The sequence below is a fragment of the Emys orbicularis genome, chromosome 1, assembly GCF_028017835.1.
Source record: "Emys orbicularis isolate rEmyOrb1 chromosome 1, rEmyOrb1.hap1, whole genome shotgun sequence".
Classification (NCBI taxonomy): Eukaryota; Metazoa; Chordata; order Testudines; family Emydidae; genus Emys; species Emys orbicularis.
In genome coordinates, this window is record NC_088683.1 from 144340214 (window position 1) to 144358958 (window position 18745).

At 48.0% G+C, this 18745-nt stretch overlaps 1 protein-coding gene across 1 annotated transcript; it reads left to right on the forward strand.

Annotated features, from left to right (window-relative positions):
• The first annotated feature begins 2811 nt into the window (after window positions 1–2811).
• Window positions 2812–12254, forward strand: M6PR (mannose-6-phosphate receptor, cation dependent). Its single transcript, XM_065423292.1, has 7 exons — window positions 2812–3178; window positions 7053–7226; window positions 7810–7979; window positions 8066–8175; window positions 8625–8755; window positions 9320–9446; window positions 10122–12254. The coding sequence occupies exons 1-7, from the start codon at window positions 3147–3149 to the stop codon at window positions 10242–10244; spliced, it is 867 nt and encodes a 288-aa protein (XP_065279364.1). The 5' UTR covers window positions 2812–3146; the 3' UTR covers window positions 10245–12254.
• The last annotated feature ends 6491 nt before the right edge of the window (window positions 12255–18745 follow it).

Consider the following 18745-nt stretch of genomic DNA (forward strand, 5'->3'; position numbering starts at 1 on the left):
ATTGGCAGAACAGAGGCAACAGTCACATCTCAAAAGTGTATATGAGATGACAGATAAGAGTGAAGCTAGGCCATGAAGGCCTTTTAAAGGGAAGACAAATAGTGTTTGATGCAGTGGAGATGGGGGAAGAGAGTGGAAGGATGCAGAGGAGGAAATGGTCAAAGTGACAAAGCAAGTAAATGATTTTTACAGCAGTGCTTTGAATGAACGTAAGTGGAACAAAAAGTGGTTTCTCACGACCAGAGAGGAGGAACGTGTAGTTGAGACATGAGATAAAGTGAAGTTTATCTATACGGTGGATCTTAAAGACATTATTCAGGAAGAACCAGCAAGAAGTAGATACAGCTGGGATGTGAGCATCTAGACCAGTGGTTCTCAACCTATTTATCATTATGGGCCACATATGCTGTGTGGGGAGCCGGGTGGCAGCTGGCTGCCCAGATCCCAAGCCCTGCCGTGGAGTGGGCCAGGCGGCAGCCAGCTGCCCAGACCCTGAGCTCCGCCCTGCGGGGCCAGTGGCAGCCAACAGCCCGGTACATGTCAGGGCAGCTGGGAGCCCGGATGCCGGAGCCCGCCCTGTGGCAGGGCAGCCGGGAACCCAGAGCCCGACACGTGGCAGGGCCTTTAGCACACAGCTGAGCTGGGTCACAGCTGTGTGCTAATTGGGTCACATGCAGCCTGCGGGTTGAGAACCGCTGATCTAGACAGAGGACCAAGTCAAAGATGACACCCAGTTACAGGCTTTTGTGACAATGAGGATAGGTGGCGTCATCCATGGTGAGTGAAAAAGGGAGGATAGAGGCTTGAGGGGAAAGATTATGAACTTTCTTTTGGCCATGTTGAGCTTCAGCTGATGGCTGAACGTCCATGAGATGTCAGACAGGCCTAGATTTTAGCTAGGACAGAAGACAAGAGACAGTGGAGAGGTAGACCTGTGAGCCATTAGTGTAGATAGAATAGTTGATATTTATTTATTTAAATTTACAAATAACTATAAAGATGCCTATCCAAGTCCCTTGGTGCCTTAACACTCACTAATACACTTCAAACCTCAGCAACATTAAAATGATCACGGCAGCAGAAGCTTAGCCAGCCACCTACAGAAGCTCCTTTCTTCCCCTTCACTATCTAAGAAGCGTACCCTCAGCCCTCTCCAAAAACCTTATCAAACAGGTGTCTTTTGCAGCGTGCCTGGAAAATAATCAGATTCTGACGATTTCAGACCAAGAGGGGGAGGAGATCCCAGAGTCCCCAAGCCCTCACAGAGAGAGGACCCTGACAGCCACCCCTCTCTTTCCTAACTAGGGGATCCGCTGGAGTGCCCCCGTGACTACAACTGTGGCAGTAAGGCAGAGAGAGGGGCGATCCCTCAGGGAGGCTGGTCATATGCCACTGAGGGCTTTATCCAGGGGCAGTCAATTATTTTTGTGAAGGTCCAAATTTCTTGGTTAAGGCATAATCAAGGTCCAGACTCCAGAGAAACATTGTCACACCACAATAATAGTAAGTGAATAGAAGGATTTTTCGGTCCATCACAACGTGTCCGGAGGTCCAGATTTGGCCTATTGACGACCCCTGAGCTTGGTCTCCATGTAGAGACCCCTGGGCAGCCAGTGGAGATCCCAAAGCAGCGCTATGAGCTGTTCCCACCCCCTGGCTTTCAGGTGCAGCCCTGAGGGGACACGGGGCGGCGCCCCCCCAAGGCAGGGCCGCGAGCTCCTGGCCAGGCGCCGAGGTGAGGTGCGAGCCCACATCCCCCCGGAACCGCGGGGGGTGCAGCGCTTAGGTCCCTGCCGCGGCGGCCGGTTGCTTCCCTCGCCCACCCCCGCCCGCGGGCCCCACCGCCACGGCCTGCGACCCGCCGAGGGGCAGCGCGAGGGGGGCGGGGCGGGCCCAGGGGCGGCCACGCCGCGCCGAGCTCAGGCCCCGAGGAGCGTCACCGTCACCGCTCGCGCCCCGGCCCACGAGCGGCAGTAACGGTCTAGGGCCGATCCCGGGGCTACGAGCCCCGGGCAGGGGACACCCGCCGGCCAGCGAAACCAGGGGCCTGGAGCCTGCCATGGCCCGGGGGCTCCCGCCATCCCCTGGCGGTGACCCGACTGTGCCATCCCGGCCGGGCCCGCTCAGAGCCGCGCCCCGCACGGCCCCATCTCCCCGCGCTCCGGCTAGAGAGCCGCCCAGCGAGCCTCGGGCTCTCAGGACTACAACTCCCAGCAGACACCGCGCCCGCCTTCTCAGGGGGGGTGAAATCAGATGACGGGTGAGTAGCGCGTGAGGGTCTCGTGAGCCACCCTCGGGAGGGGGTCGGGGTGTGGCGATGTTCCGTAACCAGCCCTGCGGCGCCATTGGAAGAGAGCATTTTGCGGGGTGAGTCCGCCTTCTGTGACTCTCATCGCTCATTGGGTCTTCTCATGTGCCAATTTTTGAATTCCAGTCTTCATTGGAAGAGATGAAGTTGTAGGCGGGGGCCTCCGTGGCCGTTCTCACTGCCCATTGGACGAATAAGGGTAGAGAGGGTCGTTCTTGCTCTGGAATCGTCACCATTAATTGGGTGAGGAGAGCTTTGGGGGCCAGACGCCTTCTAGCCCCACCTCTCATTGGGCAAAAGGTACCCGTGGGCGAGGCACGTTTGGCCGTTCTCATGTTCCATTGGGGAAATGGATCAGGGGCGGGGCCTGAGGCCAGTCCTTGTTGCCTAGCGTTAGCGCCCGCCCCTTACCCACTTCCTGCTTCCGGATCACCGGGTGGGACTGAGGGAGACACTGGGCAGGCAGGTGGGGAGCGAGCAGGCAGTAGCGGTGGGGCGACCTTCCCCCACTGATACTCACGCCTGGGAAGGGTCTCCCGTTCCAATTAATGAATACCTAATTAGTTATTAATTTATGCGTGCTGAATATTCATGAACTCTTGTTAATAATTCATTAGGTGGGTAAAGGCCGGGCGGCACACGAGATTCCCCAGGGTGGGCGCACGTGGCGCGCGCAGCGTTGATGCGTGCAGCTCATTGAGCTGGGCTGGCACAACTTGGGTGCCCGGGGCTGGCCACGGGAGGTAGTGGCAAGGCACGTGGCCTCGTGGTGCAGACACCGGTGTCTGGGTGGGTGGGTAGGTAGCAACGGTGTGACGTGCAGCCTCGCAGATACTTCATGCCACACCTACCTCGCTGCCCCAGTGTCAGGTGAGTTTCTCCCTTTTCCCCAGTAATTTGTTTTCAGCATCTGTTAGCTGTCAGTGGTGGTGTTATTGGGGGTGGTGAAAGCCTATGGGTGGGTGAAAGTCGAGAGGATGGGCTGAGAAATTTATTGGGGGTGCAATAAGAAGCTGGCTGTTGGGGATGTGTGGTTGGGGGATCCCAAGTGCTTTCAGGATGCCCTTTACAGTTTAGGCCAATTGAACCCTACTTTGTTACAGCTGTGAACTGGGATGCAGTTTCAGCAGCGCCATTGTCTTAGTGGCCAATTTGTGGTTGGGGAGGTGACTACAAGGGCCTTGGGGTCTGCTGCTGTGTGAGTGTATTACTAGGTACCCATTGCACAGATTCCCATTCTGGGAGCTGAAAGGCCGTGGCTGTCAGGCCATCTATCCACTCCTATATGAGGATATGGTGAATACTGAAGGAAGAAACACCCCCATGGTCTCTAGACTTGGGATGGAGGAAAGAGATGGAAGAAATTTGTAAAGGAGAAGGAACTAATGAGAGGAGAGGACAAGGTCACTGAAGACTCCTAAATCCAGATATTGGATGGATCCTAACACACTTTGCAGTCCTTATATAACAGAACTATCCAGTCACTGAAATGCAGCAATCTCTGGGTAGTACACAGCAGTTTAATAGCCACAGCAACAGAACACAACAACTTGAGTTTTGTGTCCAGAAAGAAAGCAGAACTCCAAATCCAGTTGAATCTTCAGGGGGTATCTAAGGAGAGAGGATATAATCCTCCAAGCTGGAATTTGACCAGAACACTGTGGTTAGTTCCCCTTCTGTGACAAAAAAATGTCATGTGATCTTTAATGGCCATGAGTGGCTCTGGCCCTGGGTTTTACATCTCAGCAAACGTGGAAAAAATTGTGCAGCCTGTTATAAAACAGAAGGGGACACAGACAGGAAGTGAACAGTCTGGTGGGGATAGAGGAACTGGGTTAAATTTGAATGTTTTGACAGTGGAAACTGTCTCCTATTCAAAATCAATCCTTGGGCCAAACTCGTCCCCAGGGTGAGCCTGCTGCAGGTTGTAGTTACACTAGGTGTGAACCTGGCCTTTTCTGCATACATTGTTGCTACTGTGTCCTTCCTGAACTCTAGCTAAGGTCACTGGATGCTCTCTTCTGAGTTTCCCCTCAACTGTTTCAGTCCTCACTTCCTGTCCTGAACTCTTGTATAGCATTGCTTGGTTCTGTTACATGGCTACTGTATTCCATCCGATATGGCTGCATTTCAGCTGTAGGAGGGTATCCCATATACATGCAGTCTTCAAAGCATGTTGAGGTCTTTTCTGCATGAGGGATGCTAAAGTACCGGAAGGCGCCAGTATTTTTATATCACTTTCAGTTTGACAACCACATGAATTAAATATGTACAAAGCAGCCAGCCAGAAAGGTCTTTGCTACTGTTGAGAGAGACGTGTGTTCTGAGCACGGGAGCCAAGAAGCCACGAGTTCTTATGCTGGTTCTGACTTGTTGTGTGCCTTTTGTAGGGGGCAAGTCACAAGCTATTTGTGCCTCAGTTTCCTCTTCTATACAATAACAATAATCTCTTCAGATTTACTTGTCCACCATACACGCTGATCTAAGAGGTCTCACGATAGTTACAAGCTGTAGGGTATGTCTACACTAGAGCTGGAGGTGTAATTTCTAACTGATCGAGCTAGCATGCTAAAAGCAGAAGTGTAGCTGTGGCAGTGTGAGCGGCAGGAAGGGGTAGCCACACCAAGTATGCTTCCCATCCAAGACCCTGGATGCATCCTTGGACAGCTAGCCACTCCCTCCTGCTTTCAGAACCACTCCAGTGTAGACCGTCCCTTAGTGGCAGACCTTGTAACTGAATTCTTCAGTGTGGCTTTCACTATAACCCTCATGGAACTTCACTATTCAGCAGTCTGGACCTTTCTTCTGTTAATTTCTTTGTGCTTTTGTAGCCCTAGCCTGATTTTTATAAAATTTTGGGTCAGTGTATTAATCGGTTTCTGTCAATGTTAGGATCTTCGCTGGGAGTTGTGGTTGGGAAGAGAAATCGACTGTGTGGCTGCTATTGAATGGCAAGGTCATTGTCTGTTTCTCTGAGCAATTAGCTAAATGTTTAAAGGATGTTTTATGATTAAGACACAGGACTGTGTTGTTCAATATCTTCATTAATGATCTGGAGGATGGCGTGGACTGCACTCTCAGCAAGTTTGCAGATGACACTAAACTGGGAGGAGTGGTAGATATGCTGAAGGGTAGGGATAGGATACAGAGGGACCTAGACAAATTAGAGGATTGGGCCAAAAGAAATCTGATGAGGTTCAACAAGGACAAGTGCGGAGTCCTGCACTTAGGACGGAAGAATCCCATGCACTGCTACAGACTAGGGACCGAGTGGCTAGGCAGCAGTTCTGCAGAAAAGGACCTAGGGGTTACAGTGGATGAGAAGCTGGATATGAGTCAACAGTGTGCCCTTGTTGCCAAGATGGCTTAACAGCATTTTGGGCTGTATAAGTAGGAGTGTTGCCAGCAGATTGAGGGACGTGATCATTTCCCTCTATTTGGCATTGGTGAGGCCTCATCTGGAGTACTGTCTCAGGTTTTGGGCCCCACACTACAAGACTGATGTGGAAAAATTGGAAAGTGTCCAGCGGAGGGCAACAAAATGATTAGGGGGCTGGAGCACATGACTTATGAGGAGAGGCTGAGGGAACTGGGATTATTTAGTCTGCAGAAGAGGAAAAATGAGGGGGGATTTGATAGCTGCTTTCAACTACCTGAAAGGGGGTCCAAAGAGGGTGGATCTAGACTGTTCTCATTGGTAGCAGATGACAGAACAAGGAGTAATGGTCTTAAGCTGCAGTGCGGGAGGTTTAGATTGGATATTAGGAAAAACTTTTTTTCACTAGGAGGGTGGTGAAGCACTGGAATGGGTTACCTAGGGAGGTGGTGAAATTTCCTTCCTTGGAGGTGGTGGAATCTCCTTCCTTAGAGGTTTTTAAAGTCAGGCTTGACAAAGCCCTGGCTGGGATGATTTAGTTGGGATTTGGTCCTGCTTTGAGCAGGGGGTTGGACTAGATGACCTCCTGAGGTCCCTTCCAACCCTGATCGTCTATGATTCTATGACTGGAAACCTGGGCTTCTGGGTTGTATTTCCAGCTCAGCCATTGACGTATGTGACCTTACACTCGTCACCTCCGTGCCTCGGTTTCCCCGTATTTAAATCAGGGATGCCAGTCCTGACCTTGTGAAACTCAGTGCCTATAAAATACTTTCAGATCCTCAGTGGAAAGGAGCTAGAGAAGGGCAACATAAATTAATACAATTATTAGGATTAAGGAGCTTGAAATAGACAAAGCCTGACTAATCCTAGCCACTGTCCCCCACAAGCTCTTTACACAAGACCTGCAAAGACAATTGATTAGAATGATTCCAAGTCTGTCTCTGATGACAGATGCCCCTTTGGGGTGCAATAAATAGTGGCTTATGTCTGAAACTGACCCTGGTTTCCATAGCTGGCCAGCCTAAAGCATGTTGGGTTCTGTTCTGGCCAAGCGAGTGCCAGTTGATGCACTCAGCAGCAAGATCTTACTACCCCAATGTAAAGTCAAGGAAGACTTGCAGATTGGGCCAGTGGTTTTGTGGGTCCCAAGCTGGCCCTGGCTGTACCCAAGGCTGGGCTTTGGAGTCTCCTGAGGATCTCTGAGATGTTCCTGGGCCTCAGCTCCTCCCCTTTGCAGCCATGAATGAAGAAGTGGCCAGTCACTGTCTTTTTGACCTTGAGGTTTGTGTGTTGGGGTGGGAATGAGGTGTTTAAGTGTTAATCCTTCTTGTGCCTGTCTCTCTCTCTGCAATGGCACGTATGCAGAATGTTCCCGTCTCTCTGTGGTACCTGTACTGCGCTGCAAGTCCTTGTGGCCCTGGCCATGGTCGTGATGGCAGATCAGGAAGTGAAGCACTGCGATCTAGTAGGAGACCAAGGCAAAGAGTCGAAAAGAGAACAGGCCTTACTGAAGAAGCTGGAACCCCTGAGCTCCATGAGGTACAGTGCATGCAACCCTCTGGCCCACTGCAGGGACTGGGATCTGGATCCTGTCCAGTCAGTCCCAGATCAGGAGAGAGTGAATGGCTCATAGGGCATTGAAGAATGGGACACTAGTTCTAACTAACCTGGGTGAGACAAATTTGATGGATCTTGTTCTGTTTCCTGGTGGGCAGGAGCCCACATCACAGAATCACCAGCACAATCAGCACTAATGGGCTCCTTTCATGGCAGTCTCGGCTGTCACTCTGAGGACTAAATGGGCCACAGTGACAGGATTCCCTTTTCCCTATAGAGGTGGATGCCTCCTGGCACAAGAGTGAGATGGTAAGGGAGGAGCTTGCATTGCTGCTGTCCATGCTCTACCTCCTCTGGGGTTAACAGAGGAGCTCAGTTTCCAGAGACCCCACCAGTGGAGAGGTAGGGAGCAAGTGAGCTTACCTGAAAGGCAAGGCCTAGTTTAAGCCGTAAGTGGGCCTTAGAAATGGATACAGTGTGGTGGGGTATTTCTGAATGTTAAAGATCTAATAACCTGTGTGGGATTCAATAAAGCAGCCGTCTGTTATCTGTCCCCTCTGCACAGCTTTGACAGCAATGTGACCTCGAGCCCAGAGGAGAAGTACACCTACAAGTTCAGGGTGTGCAGAGAGGTCGACAGCTCTCTGTCCCAATCAGGCCTGGTACAGATCAATTTAAAGGACCAAAAGCAAACAGTGGTGGGAAGAATCAATGAGACACAGGTCTTCAGTGGAAGTAAGACTCCCCTCAACCCTCCTCTCCAGCTCTGCCAGTCCACCTCGCTCCTGACCTGCAACCCTCTTTGTTTTTTCTCTTGGCAGGTGACTGGATCATGCTGATTTATAAGGGGGGGGATTCGTATGGCAGTCACTGCCATGGTGAGAAGAGGAAGGCCATGATAATGATCTCTTGCAACCAGAAGACTCTATCAGTGAGTGGCCTGGGGGGACTGTGGGGCCAGGTGTAAAGGTTGAAGAGGAGTGCATGGCTGTGAGGCAGGAGTGAATCCGAGAAAGATTGGGGAAGGGTGTCACTGTGGGTGCAGAGGCTGTGGAGCAGCCAGAGGGGTTTTACTTGTTCTGTCTAGTGGGTGTTGGGTCTCTGCACCAGTAATGGTTGTGCTGCCTTTTGACTGGCTTAGCAGGCAGCTAATAGGAGATGGTATGCTGTTTATTTTAGAAGTGTCTGAAATGGGACAGTTTGGGGGGAGAGTTCTGGAGGTGGCAGGCCAGGGTCAGCTGGGAGTCTCCACATGTGAGAATTCCGGAGTGGGGGGATTACTGGAACCTTTGGCAAAGCTGGGAGCATCTGTGCAAGTAGGGGGACTTATCTGTGTCTAGCCTGCTGTATGTTTCCTCTTCCCCACCCCCACCCAACCAGAGCGGCTTTACCTTGCTATCAGAAGAGAGGGAAAAGGAGCAGGAATGTTTGTACCTCTTTGAGATGGACAGCAGCTTGGCCTGCCCACCCGAGGACTCCCACCTCAGCATCGGGTCCATCCTGCTCATCACGTGAGTTACTGGAGGAGCCTGTCTGTTCTAGGGCTCCAGGTCCAGGCCTCTGTACCTGTTAGGAACATAGCACATGATATACCAGAACAGATCAGTGGCCTATCTTGCATGTCCATGGCCAATGCTTGCTGTAACTCTGCCCTTGTGTAAGGTTTTTCATCCAATAATCTACAAGAGCTTGACAAGGATTAAACCTCAGAATACCCCATGAGAGAGAGGGAAACGTTATCCTTTCCCGTTTTACAAATGGAAAAGTTGAGGCACAGAGAGAAGAGACTTGCTCAAGATTGCACGGCAAGTCAGTAGCAGAGCTGGGAATAGAATCTAGGAGTCCTAACTCCCAGTCCCCTGTGCTAACCATGAGACAGCACTTCATCTAGGCAATGCTGGGGATGGGTTTATGCATGCTGATAGACATCTGTGGTACCTTCTCTGCAGGTGTAGCTGCTATTTATGCCCCATTTTCTGAATCGTACTGAGCTGTTGGCTCCAATCCCAATCTCCAACTGGGGAGAGGTTGCCTTCAGCTTCCTCTCACACTCCGGTTTCAACATTCTCCTCCAGGTTCGCTTCGCTGGTTGCAGTCTATATCATTGGGGGATTCCTCTACCAGCGCCTGGTGGTGGGAGCAAAGGGCCTGGAGCAGTTCCCACATTTTACCTTCTGGCAGGATCTCGGCAACTTGATGGCAGTAAGTGAAAATCAGTGCAGATCCCCAATCCAGCCCAACTGTAAGGCCAAAAAAAAAAGGGGCAGCTGCCCCACACTCAGGGCCTATGATTTTTGTCAGATTGCACAAGCTTTATGCTCAGGGTGACTGTTCTTGGATGCGAGACCTCTCAAAGAGAACTCTGGTGCAGCAGGAAGCAGATGACTCATTTGAGTCGGGCATTCTCCCCTTTGAGTCACTGCTGGCCTTAATGTTCCACCATGGTGCTAATGCTGGGGAAGGTACCATCCTGCAATTGCTGTGTAAACCAGAGGCCCTGCCCAAGCATAGCCACCCTTTTCACATGGGGAGAGAGTAACCTCAGTGTCCGGCCAAATTCCAACAGGGAAAAGTTCTTTGCCTCCCTAAAATTCACTCCCAGCAGTTACAGTCAGAGATGTTATTCTTCACTTACTGACCTACTATAATGTTGCCTGGTGCTATAAATCAGCTACCATGTTCCACCCAAGAAGTGGTTGGATTCAGGATTACAGGCATTGTGTATTTACTCTTTGTAAAGAGTTCTGGGATCTCTCAAATACTTCAGTGATAGGTGCAATAGGAGAACAGAACAGGAGAAACACAAGAGGGGCTGCTATTGTTTAGCATAATCTGTTGCATGTGGTCTGATCCCAGTACAATAACTTGTTTCTGCAGGACGGTTGTGATTTCATCTGCCGGTCTAAGCCCCAGAATGCCCCAGCTGCATACCGTGGTGTGGGTGATGACCAACTGGGGGAGGAGTCAGAAGAACGGGATGACCATTTGCTACCAATGTGATCAGGCATTAGACATCAATTCCTTTTCTCCTTCCATCTTCCCCCCCCCCCCCCCCCCCCCCGCCACTCACTTAACCAGGTGTTACCTAACCACTTCTCTTTTCACGCTCTACTCTTCTGGTTTTCTTTAAATGATTTGCTTCTTCCACAGCTGGTGTGTCATCCCCCTGCTATCCCAGAATCCTCTATTTCAGAGCAGCCCTGGCCCCAGGAGCATGTCCTCTGAATGTAATGCTGTGATTGGCTTATGCAGAGTGCTATGAAGCTGGGAAGAATGGTATTTACCCAGGGTTCTGTGTGGCTATGAGTTGGCAAAAGTGCTTATCCAGTATTCAGTGCCTGGCAGGCCTGGGAGTCCCCTCAATGAGATCTAGAGAGAAACCCTGGGTGGGCATGGGGGGGGGAGAGAGAATCCTGATGTAGAAACAGCTAGAATTAGGGAGAGCATTTCTGTGCCTTCTCTGTAAGGTTTATTCAATCTGTGAAACACTGGAATTGTTTTTAATTATTTAAATGCACTTTCTGCTTTTTTCGCTTCTGTGCTGTGACACAAGCAAAGCATTCACTGCCCGCCTTCTCCCTTTCCCCAGTGTAATCATAGCAGGGATCTCTCCCCTCTAGCCAGATCCTTAGCGGGGCTGGAGCAGGCAATAGCCACTTGGCAATCTTTCCTTTTCCTGATGGTAGCCTGAACTGAACAGTGCAGGCCAATTTCTTTTAGCTACCGCAAAAGGCCATCGCCAAATAACCTCGGTTTCACTAAACAGGGAAGGGGTGGTGGTGGTGCTGCTGAAGAACTAATAGGGAACAGGAAGATTTCATGACTTTTTCCTATTGAAAAGGGTCAAGGGAAATAGTGTCTCTTTTTAAACCTCCTTGGTTGCTGGGAAGCCAAATATAATGACATGCTGCTGAGCAAGAATCTGAAAGTGAAACTGACTTCCAGGGCGAAGGCAAGAGCCTAAAGACAGCAGAGTCACTTGATTTCTATTACAAGATTTCCCTAAGTAGAAATGTTACTACTAGCGCAGTTGGGGAATTTTTAAGATTATGATCCTGACTATGTCCTTCTAGGAAATGATGGTGTAAGTTAGTACAGTAATTGCTTTGCCGTGAAATAGTCTAGATTGTACTTTAAAAAGGGGCGCACACGTTTAAGCGAGCGCTGCTATACCAAATGCTGACACCAGGGTAACTGTCTCCAATTTTTACATTAAAAAGCAATGTATTGAGGAAGCAAGGCCAGGCCCTGTGCTGTTCCAATGAGCAGGTGGACTGGGTTGGATGTGGCACTGCCCCCTATTGGGTGAGCTGTCAGATTCACTCTTTCAGAGCCATAGGGATGGAACAGGTTAGCTCTGCCTGTGGGTTGTTTCCATCCCTGCTCAGTTGTGCCACTAGGATGGTGCTTCTGTGCCCCCTGCTGGCTGGGGAAGTCAGAGCTGCAGTTTTCTGGGACACTGGAGCTGCTCCCATTAGAAGACCAGCAGCTCCAGGTGACCATTATAGGACTCATAAAGTCATTGGAATATTCAGGCACCTTGATTTTTGTTTTTGTGGGGCGTGGGAGGGGTGGGGTAACCTTTGTCAGTGAATAATAAGCCAGTCTCCTTCCCCAGGGGAGTTGCTGGCAGAGAGCTATCTAGTAGAGGACATAGTTGAACCACTTGAGGGAAGGGGATATATTTTTGTAAGGTGAAAAAACAGACTGCAATGAGGCTTGTGCTCCCTATTCCCTGGAAGGGAGGCCTGCCCAGTAGGAAGTGGGCAGGGGAGGTGGGGTTTGAGAGGCAGAAAGCAGGTTTTTGGGTTTTTTTGGCTGGGCTTGGAGCAGGAAAATGTAGTTCTTACTTTCTTTGGCTTTTATTACTTTCACTAAATCTTTTCATAAGATGGGGAAATAGGAAGTCACTGAACTTGTTCTGTTACTGTTTTTCATGGTGGTGTTTAAATAAAATGCACATTTTTTGTACAAAACCACAACTTTAAAAATAAAATGACCCAGAAATACCCCTAAGCTCTTTATTGGTGCTTTTGAAATGATGGGAGCAGCGTGTGAGCGAACAGAGGGATGACATTCAGTGCCAGGCCTCAAACACCCTTTCAGCTAGTGAGGGCAAAACCAACCCCCCTTCTGTAATGTTGTAAATTTAAGGTTAGAGAGTTTGTATTATGGACTTTAAACGTGATATAAATGATCTGGCTTGAAACTTTCCAGCATAGGCCTAACTTTTCAGCTACTTCTCCATGGAGCTGGGAAGGGGCTATAACTTTACTGTTCGGGGGGGGGGGGGGGGGAAGGAAGGCAGGCTTGGAAATTACCTGCTTTCCTGGCTGCTTGAGATCCTAGACTCTCATTGCCTGTAGTGGGTGCTACAAAAACATAGCTAGCATAGGGGCCTTCTATTAATCCAAGAGCAGCTTTCTGCCAAGAGAGTGACTTTCTCACTCAGGTCCCTTCTGTTTCAGCTAAGTCCAAGCTGCTATCTGTATAGATTGCTCGGAACAGGCACCATCCCCTTAACCGGAACCCATGGCTGCCAGAGTCCTGCTCTTCCTCCTAGTTAAGTCTAAGCAGACCCCTCACAGCTTGAATTGGAGGACTGTTTATGCCATGCAGTGTATTGGCACCTCTCATCCCTGCCATGTGCTACAGAATCTAAGCTGTCCAAAAAAACCCCCCCATAAAACTTTAGTAGTTATGGTTTGGAAGAAAGCCTTAAATGTAAATGGCAGGTAACCAATGCCATGTTGCATGCTTCAATTTGCAGAGAGCATGCAACAGTAACTTAGAAGTGGGAACTGGCCAGTTCTTACCGGTGAGGTGTTCCTGATGATACTGGATATGTCTACTATTTTTTTTGCTCGAAAAGAGGGAGGATCCTATTATTGTTGCTCCCTGATGACAGTTCATTTTGATGCTTGCTAGAGGGGAAGGAGAAAAAAAATTGGTATCTCCTACTCAAACAAGAGTAGAACGCAGCAGAGCATGTGAGTGCATTTGAACCCTACCGAAGGCTTTCACTTTGACCTCTGGGGAAGGTGGCTCGTCTGAAGATCTCCAAGCAGAGAAGGCTAGAAACAAATGTCACTTCCCCTCACTGTCAAACAAGGTAAGATGGGCCTGTCTGTCACCATTAGTTGCTGATGAATTTTATCGCAAATCTAGAACTTGCTAAATACTGTCTCATTTTGCCTTTGGCGCCAGTCAGCCAATGGCACAGAAGCCAGCAAACAAAACTGTAAGCAGGAGAGTCTGTGCGGGAGTTTGGGGGAGGGAGGGTGTGGTGTTCGGGTTTTGGGGTCCCCCCCCTTTTTCCTTGACAGGACTTTAGGTGGGAAGGCTACGACAGATACAGAAGCAGCAGTGGTAGTAACTCAAGCAATAGAAGAGACAAGGAAGATGACCGGATATGGAAGCTACGGGATGTACATAATCCTGGAGCAAGTACCTGAAAAGAGCTTGGTTTGTATAAAGTGCCACTTGATATAGCTGATGGAAGAGAAGATCTGAGGTTTGGAGATGCAGGTGGGAAATATGGATGAGTTTCGAAGAGGATTTGAGCAGATGGTGGAGCAAAGGCAAGATGAAGCTGAAGGGGAAAGTTTAGACTTGCAAATGCAAGCTGGACTGAAGAACTCTGAGGCAAGACTGCTGCGTGAGGAAAGTGGCCAGTGGAAGCATGTGACTATGGGAATCAGGCAGAAGAAAAGACCGACTTGTGAAGAAGAAATAGAGCTCAGGAAGAGGTTTGCTGGGCTGGAAAATGAAGGGGCACAGCAGGCTGTAACTGAAGGAGGGAGGACAAGGAAGAAGAAAAGTGGCTAGTCTTATTAGAAGAGGGGGAAGAGCCAATGGAGATACCCAGAGTTCAGAGCCTCAGGAGGATGCAGGATGACTAGAAGAAGATTGCAAGGGAGAATAAAAGACGAGGACTTGCAGCCAGAAAGAACAGGACGAAGGCCAGAGAATTGCACCAACACCGGGAAAAGGCAGGTCTACATGACTGGTGACTCCCTACTAAGAAGAACAGACAGGCCTGTCACCAGAGCTGATCCGGAGAACAGAAGGGTGTGCTGTCTGCCAGGAGCTAAGATACAGGATGTGCACCTGAGTCTGAGGAGGATCCTAATGGGAGCAGAAAAGAATCCACTGATTGTCCTTCATGTGGGAACAAATGATACAGCTAGATTCACGCTGAAACGTCTCAAGGGAGACTATGCCAGGCTGGGGAAGATGCTTGTGGAAACGGAGGCTCAGGTGATCTTCAGTGGGATTCTGACCCTCTCTAGTGGCGGAGAATGAAAGCAAGACAAGATTATGATGATCAGATGGCTCACACAGTGGTGCAATAAGGAGGGCTTTGGGATGTTTGACCACGGGAAGGCAGTCTTGAACAGAGGACTGTTCTCATGAGATGGACTCCACCTGAGTAGGGAGGGAAATAGACTTCTGACACAGAGGTTGGCACACCTGATTAAAAGAGCTTTAAACTAGGAACTCAGGAGACCGTGGGGAGATGCTCATGGAATCTCCATGCCCGATTTTAACATTGAAAGGGAGGAAAATCAAGTAAAGGATACTGCAGTGGTTAAAGGAACAGCAGTGAGTAGGAGAATGGACATTAAGAAGAAGGACAGTGCAGATATCAGTCAGATAAGCAATACTGGCAGTATGACTGTATCCAATCAGGCGAGGAATGTGGGTGAAGCCAAGCAACAACAAGTAAGATGTTTGTATAACAATGCAAGGAGCCTGGGTAACAAAATGGAGGAACTAGAACTACTGGTGCAGAAGTGAAACCAGATACTATAAGGAAAAAAGAAACATGGTGAAATAATAGTTGTGGCTGGAGTACAGGAATTGAAGGGTATGTGCTGTTCAGGAAAGACAGAAATAAAGGCTAGAGTGATGGAGTAGCATTGTATATTAATGATGAGGTAGACTGCAAAGGAATTTGAAATTATGGAATGGATAAGACAGTCTGTTTGGGCCAAAATCAAACTTTGGGGAAGAAAGCTACTAGGGGTTCCCCTGGGATAGTGCTTGGGATATGCTACAGCTCACCAGGATCCAATTTGGATATGGATAGAGACCTCTTTAATGTTTTTAATGAAATAAATACTATTGGGAATTGTGTGATTATGGGAGACTTTAACTTTCCAGATATAGATTGGAGGACAAGTGCCACTAATAATAGTAGGGCCCAGATTTTCCTGGATGTGATAGCTGACAGATTTCTTTACTAAATAGTCGCTGAACCAACAAGAGGAGATGCGCCATTTTAGATTTGGTGTTGGTAAGCAGTGAGGACCTTATCGAAGAACTGGTTGTAGAAGACAACCTTGGTTTGAATGATCATGAGCTAATTCAGTTTAAACTAAATGGAAGGATAAACAAAAATAGGTCTGCAACTAGGGTCCTTGATATCAAAAGGGCTACCTTTAAAAAAAATTAAGGGAATTAGTTAGGGAAGTGGACTGGATATCTCAAGAATCTGAATAGTGGAGGAGGCTTGGAATTACTTTAAGTCAAAGTTGCAAAAACTGTCTGAAGCCCGCATCCCAAAGGGAAAAACTTCATAGGGAAGGGTTGCAGACCAAGGTGGATGAACAAGGATATCAAACAGGTGATTAAGAAAGCAGAAGGCCTACAAGGATTGAACGATGGGATGGATCAGCAAGGAAAGCTACCTCTTGGAGGTCAGAAAGTGTAGAGATAAAATGAGAACTGCCAAAAGCTAAGCCGAGTTGGACTTTGCAAAGGGAATTAAAACCAGTAGTAGAACGTTCTATAGCCATATAAAGAAAACAAGGAAAGAAGTGGAACCACTAAGCACTGAGGATGGGGTAGAGACTAAAGATAGTCTATGCATGGCCCAACACCTAAACAAATACTTTGCTTCAGTTTTTAATGAAGCTAATGAAGAGCTATGGGGTAGTAGCACAGTGACTAACGGGAATGAGGATATGGGGGTAGAAATTACCACATCTGAGGTGGAAGTCAAACAAACAGTTTAATAGGACTAAATCAGGGGGCCCAGATAATTTTCATCCAAGAATATTAAAGGAACTGGCACATGAATTTGCAAGCCCAAGAGCAAGGATTTTTATCTGTAAATTTAGGGGTCATACCCTATGACTGGAGAATTGTTAATATAGTTCCTATTTTTAAGAAAGGGGGGGAAGTGATTGGGGAAACTACAGGCCTGTTAGTTTGACCTCAATTGTATGCAAGGTCTTGGAACAAATTCTGAGAGAGAAAGTAGCTAAGGATTTAGAGGTTAACAGTAATTGGGATAAAATACAACATGTTTTTTTACAACAGGTAGATCGTTCCAGAGCAACCTGATCTTTAAGATAACTGATTTTTTTAGACAAAGGAAATGCAGTAGATCTAATCTACCTGGATTTCAATAAGGCATCTGATACAGTTTCACGTGGAAAATTACTAAATTGGAAAAGATGGAGATTAATATGAAAATTGAAAGGTGGATAAGGAACTCATTTAAGGGGTCATACTGAAAGGTGAACTGTCAGGCTGGAGGGAAGTTAAGGGAGTTCCTGAGGGATCAGCCTTGGGACCACTCTTATTTTTATTACTGACTTTGGCACTAAAAAATGGGGATGCGATTAAAATTTGCAGATGACACAAAGTTGGGAGGTATTGCCACTATGGAGGAGGACCAGAAAATCATACCAAAAGATCTGGATGAGCTTGTAAACTGGAGTAATAGAAATGGAATTAAATTTAATAGCACAGTGTCATGCATATAGGGGCTAACAAGAATTTTTGCTATAAGTTGGGGACGTATCAGTTGGAAGTGATAGAGGAGGAGAAAGACCTGGGTGTATTGGTTGATCACAGGATGACTATGAGCTGTCAATGTGATGTGGCTGTGAAAAAGGCTAATGCAGTCCTAGGATACATTAGGCAAGGTATTTCCAGCAGAGACATGGAAGTGTTTCTACCATTATACAAGGCACTGGTCAGACTTTATCTGGAATACAGTGTGCAATTCTGGTCTCCCATGTTTAAGAAAGATTAATTCAAACTGGAACAGGTGCAGAGAAGGGCAACAAGGATGATCTGAGGAATGGAAAGCCTACCTTTGGCTGTTTGTTTAGCCTAGCCAAAAGAAGGTTGAGGGGAGATATGATTGCCCCTCTGATGCATATATAGAGAGAAAATGCCAGGGAGGGAAAGAAATTATTTAAGTTCAGTGCCAATGTGGACACAAAAACAAATGGATATAAACTGGCCATCAATAAGTTTAGGCTTGAAATTAGGTGAAAGATTCTAACAATCAAAGAAGTTCAGCCTTCCAAAGGGAACAGTGGGGGCAAAAAACTTAACTAGCTTCAAGACTGAGCCTGCTAAGTTTATGGAAGGGACAGTATGATGAGACTGCCTACAATGGCATGTAGTCAATCTGTGACTGCTAGCACAGATATCTCCAACAGCCAGTGATGGAACACTAGCTGGGGAAGGCTCTGAGTTACTATGGAGAATTCTCTCTCAGCTCTCTGGCTGGTGGGTCTTGCCCACCTGCTCAGGGTCTAACCACTCACCATATTTGGGGAATTTTCACCTGGGTCAGATTGGCACATTCCTCTGCAGCATGGGGCACTGGTCACTTGCAAGTTTAAACGAGGGTAAATGGTGGATTCTTTGTAACTTGTAGTCTTTAAACCATGATTTGAGGGCTTCAATAACTCAGCCAGAAGTTATGAGTCTATTACAGGAGCAGGTAGGTGAGATTCTGTGGCCTGAAATGTGCAGGTCAGACTAGATGACCATGAAGGTCCCTTCTGCCCTTAAAGTTTGAATCTATGAGCAACTTTTAACCTCTGAGTATTGAAAATATGGAGCACATGTTCTGCTATCAAGTATTTTAGTCAGATGGGTCATAAGTAATGCTGGCTTCCTGAGGCCTGTATTTAATAAGTAAATAAAACCTACAGAAATTCCCTACCAAACTAGTGAGAATTTTAATTATAAAATTCAAACTCAGTCCTTCACTGTAAGCAAGTTAAGATTCCTGCACTGACCCTCATTTCCTGTCCTCCCAACTCTAAACACCTTCCCTCACTGCTCTGTCCTTTTCTAATGCAACTCAGATACATACCCTCTACCAAAGTCTCACAAATCAGTACTATATACAAGAGCAAGACTTAGCCCTTCTACTCAACTACATTGGAGCTTCATTACTTTCAGCCAGGCCAACAGCCCTCCAGTAATCTGTGCAATTGCCTGCTAGTGATCAGAGGGAACACCCTTTAGCTACAATCATCAGATTGGTTTTATAACCCCATCCTAGCAGACCTTACTAGCTTCATGCAAGGGGGTAGGAGGGGCTGGGAGGACTTTCAATATGGCTCTCCTGCAGCACCATGCCATTGCTGATCATGTATACAGAGTAGACTTACATTTCATTGGACTATTTATGCGAGTAGCTCTTATGCAGAGACAGAAGGTGGGGCTGAGAAACATGGCACAAA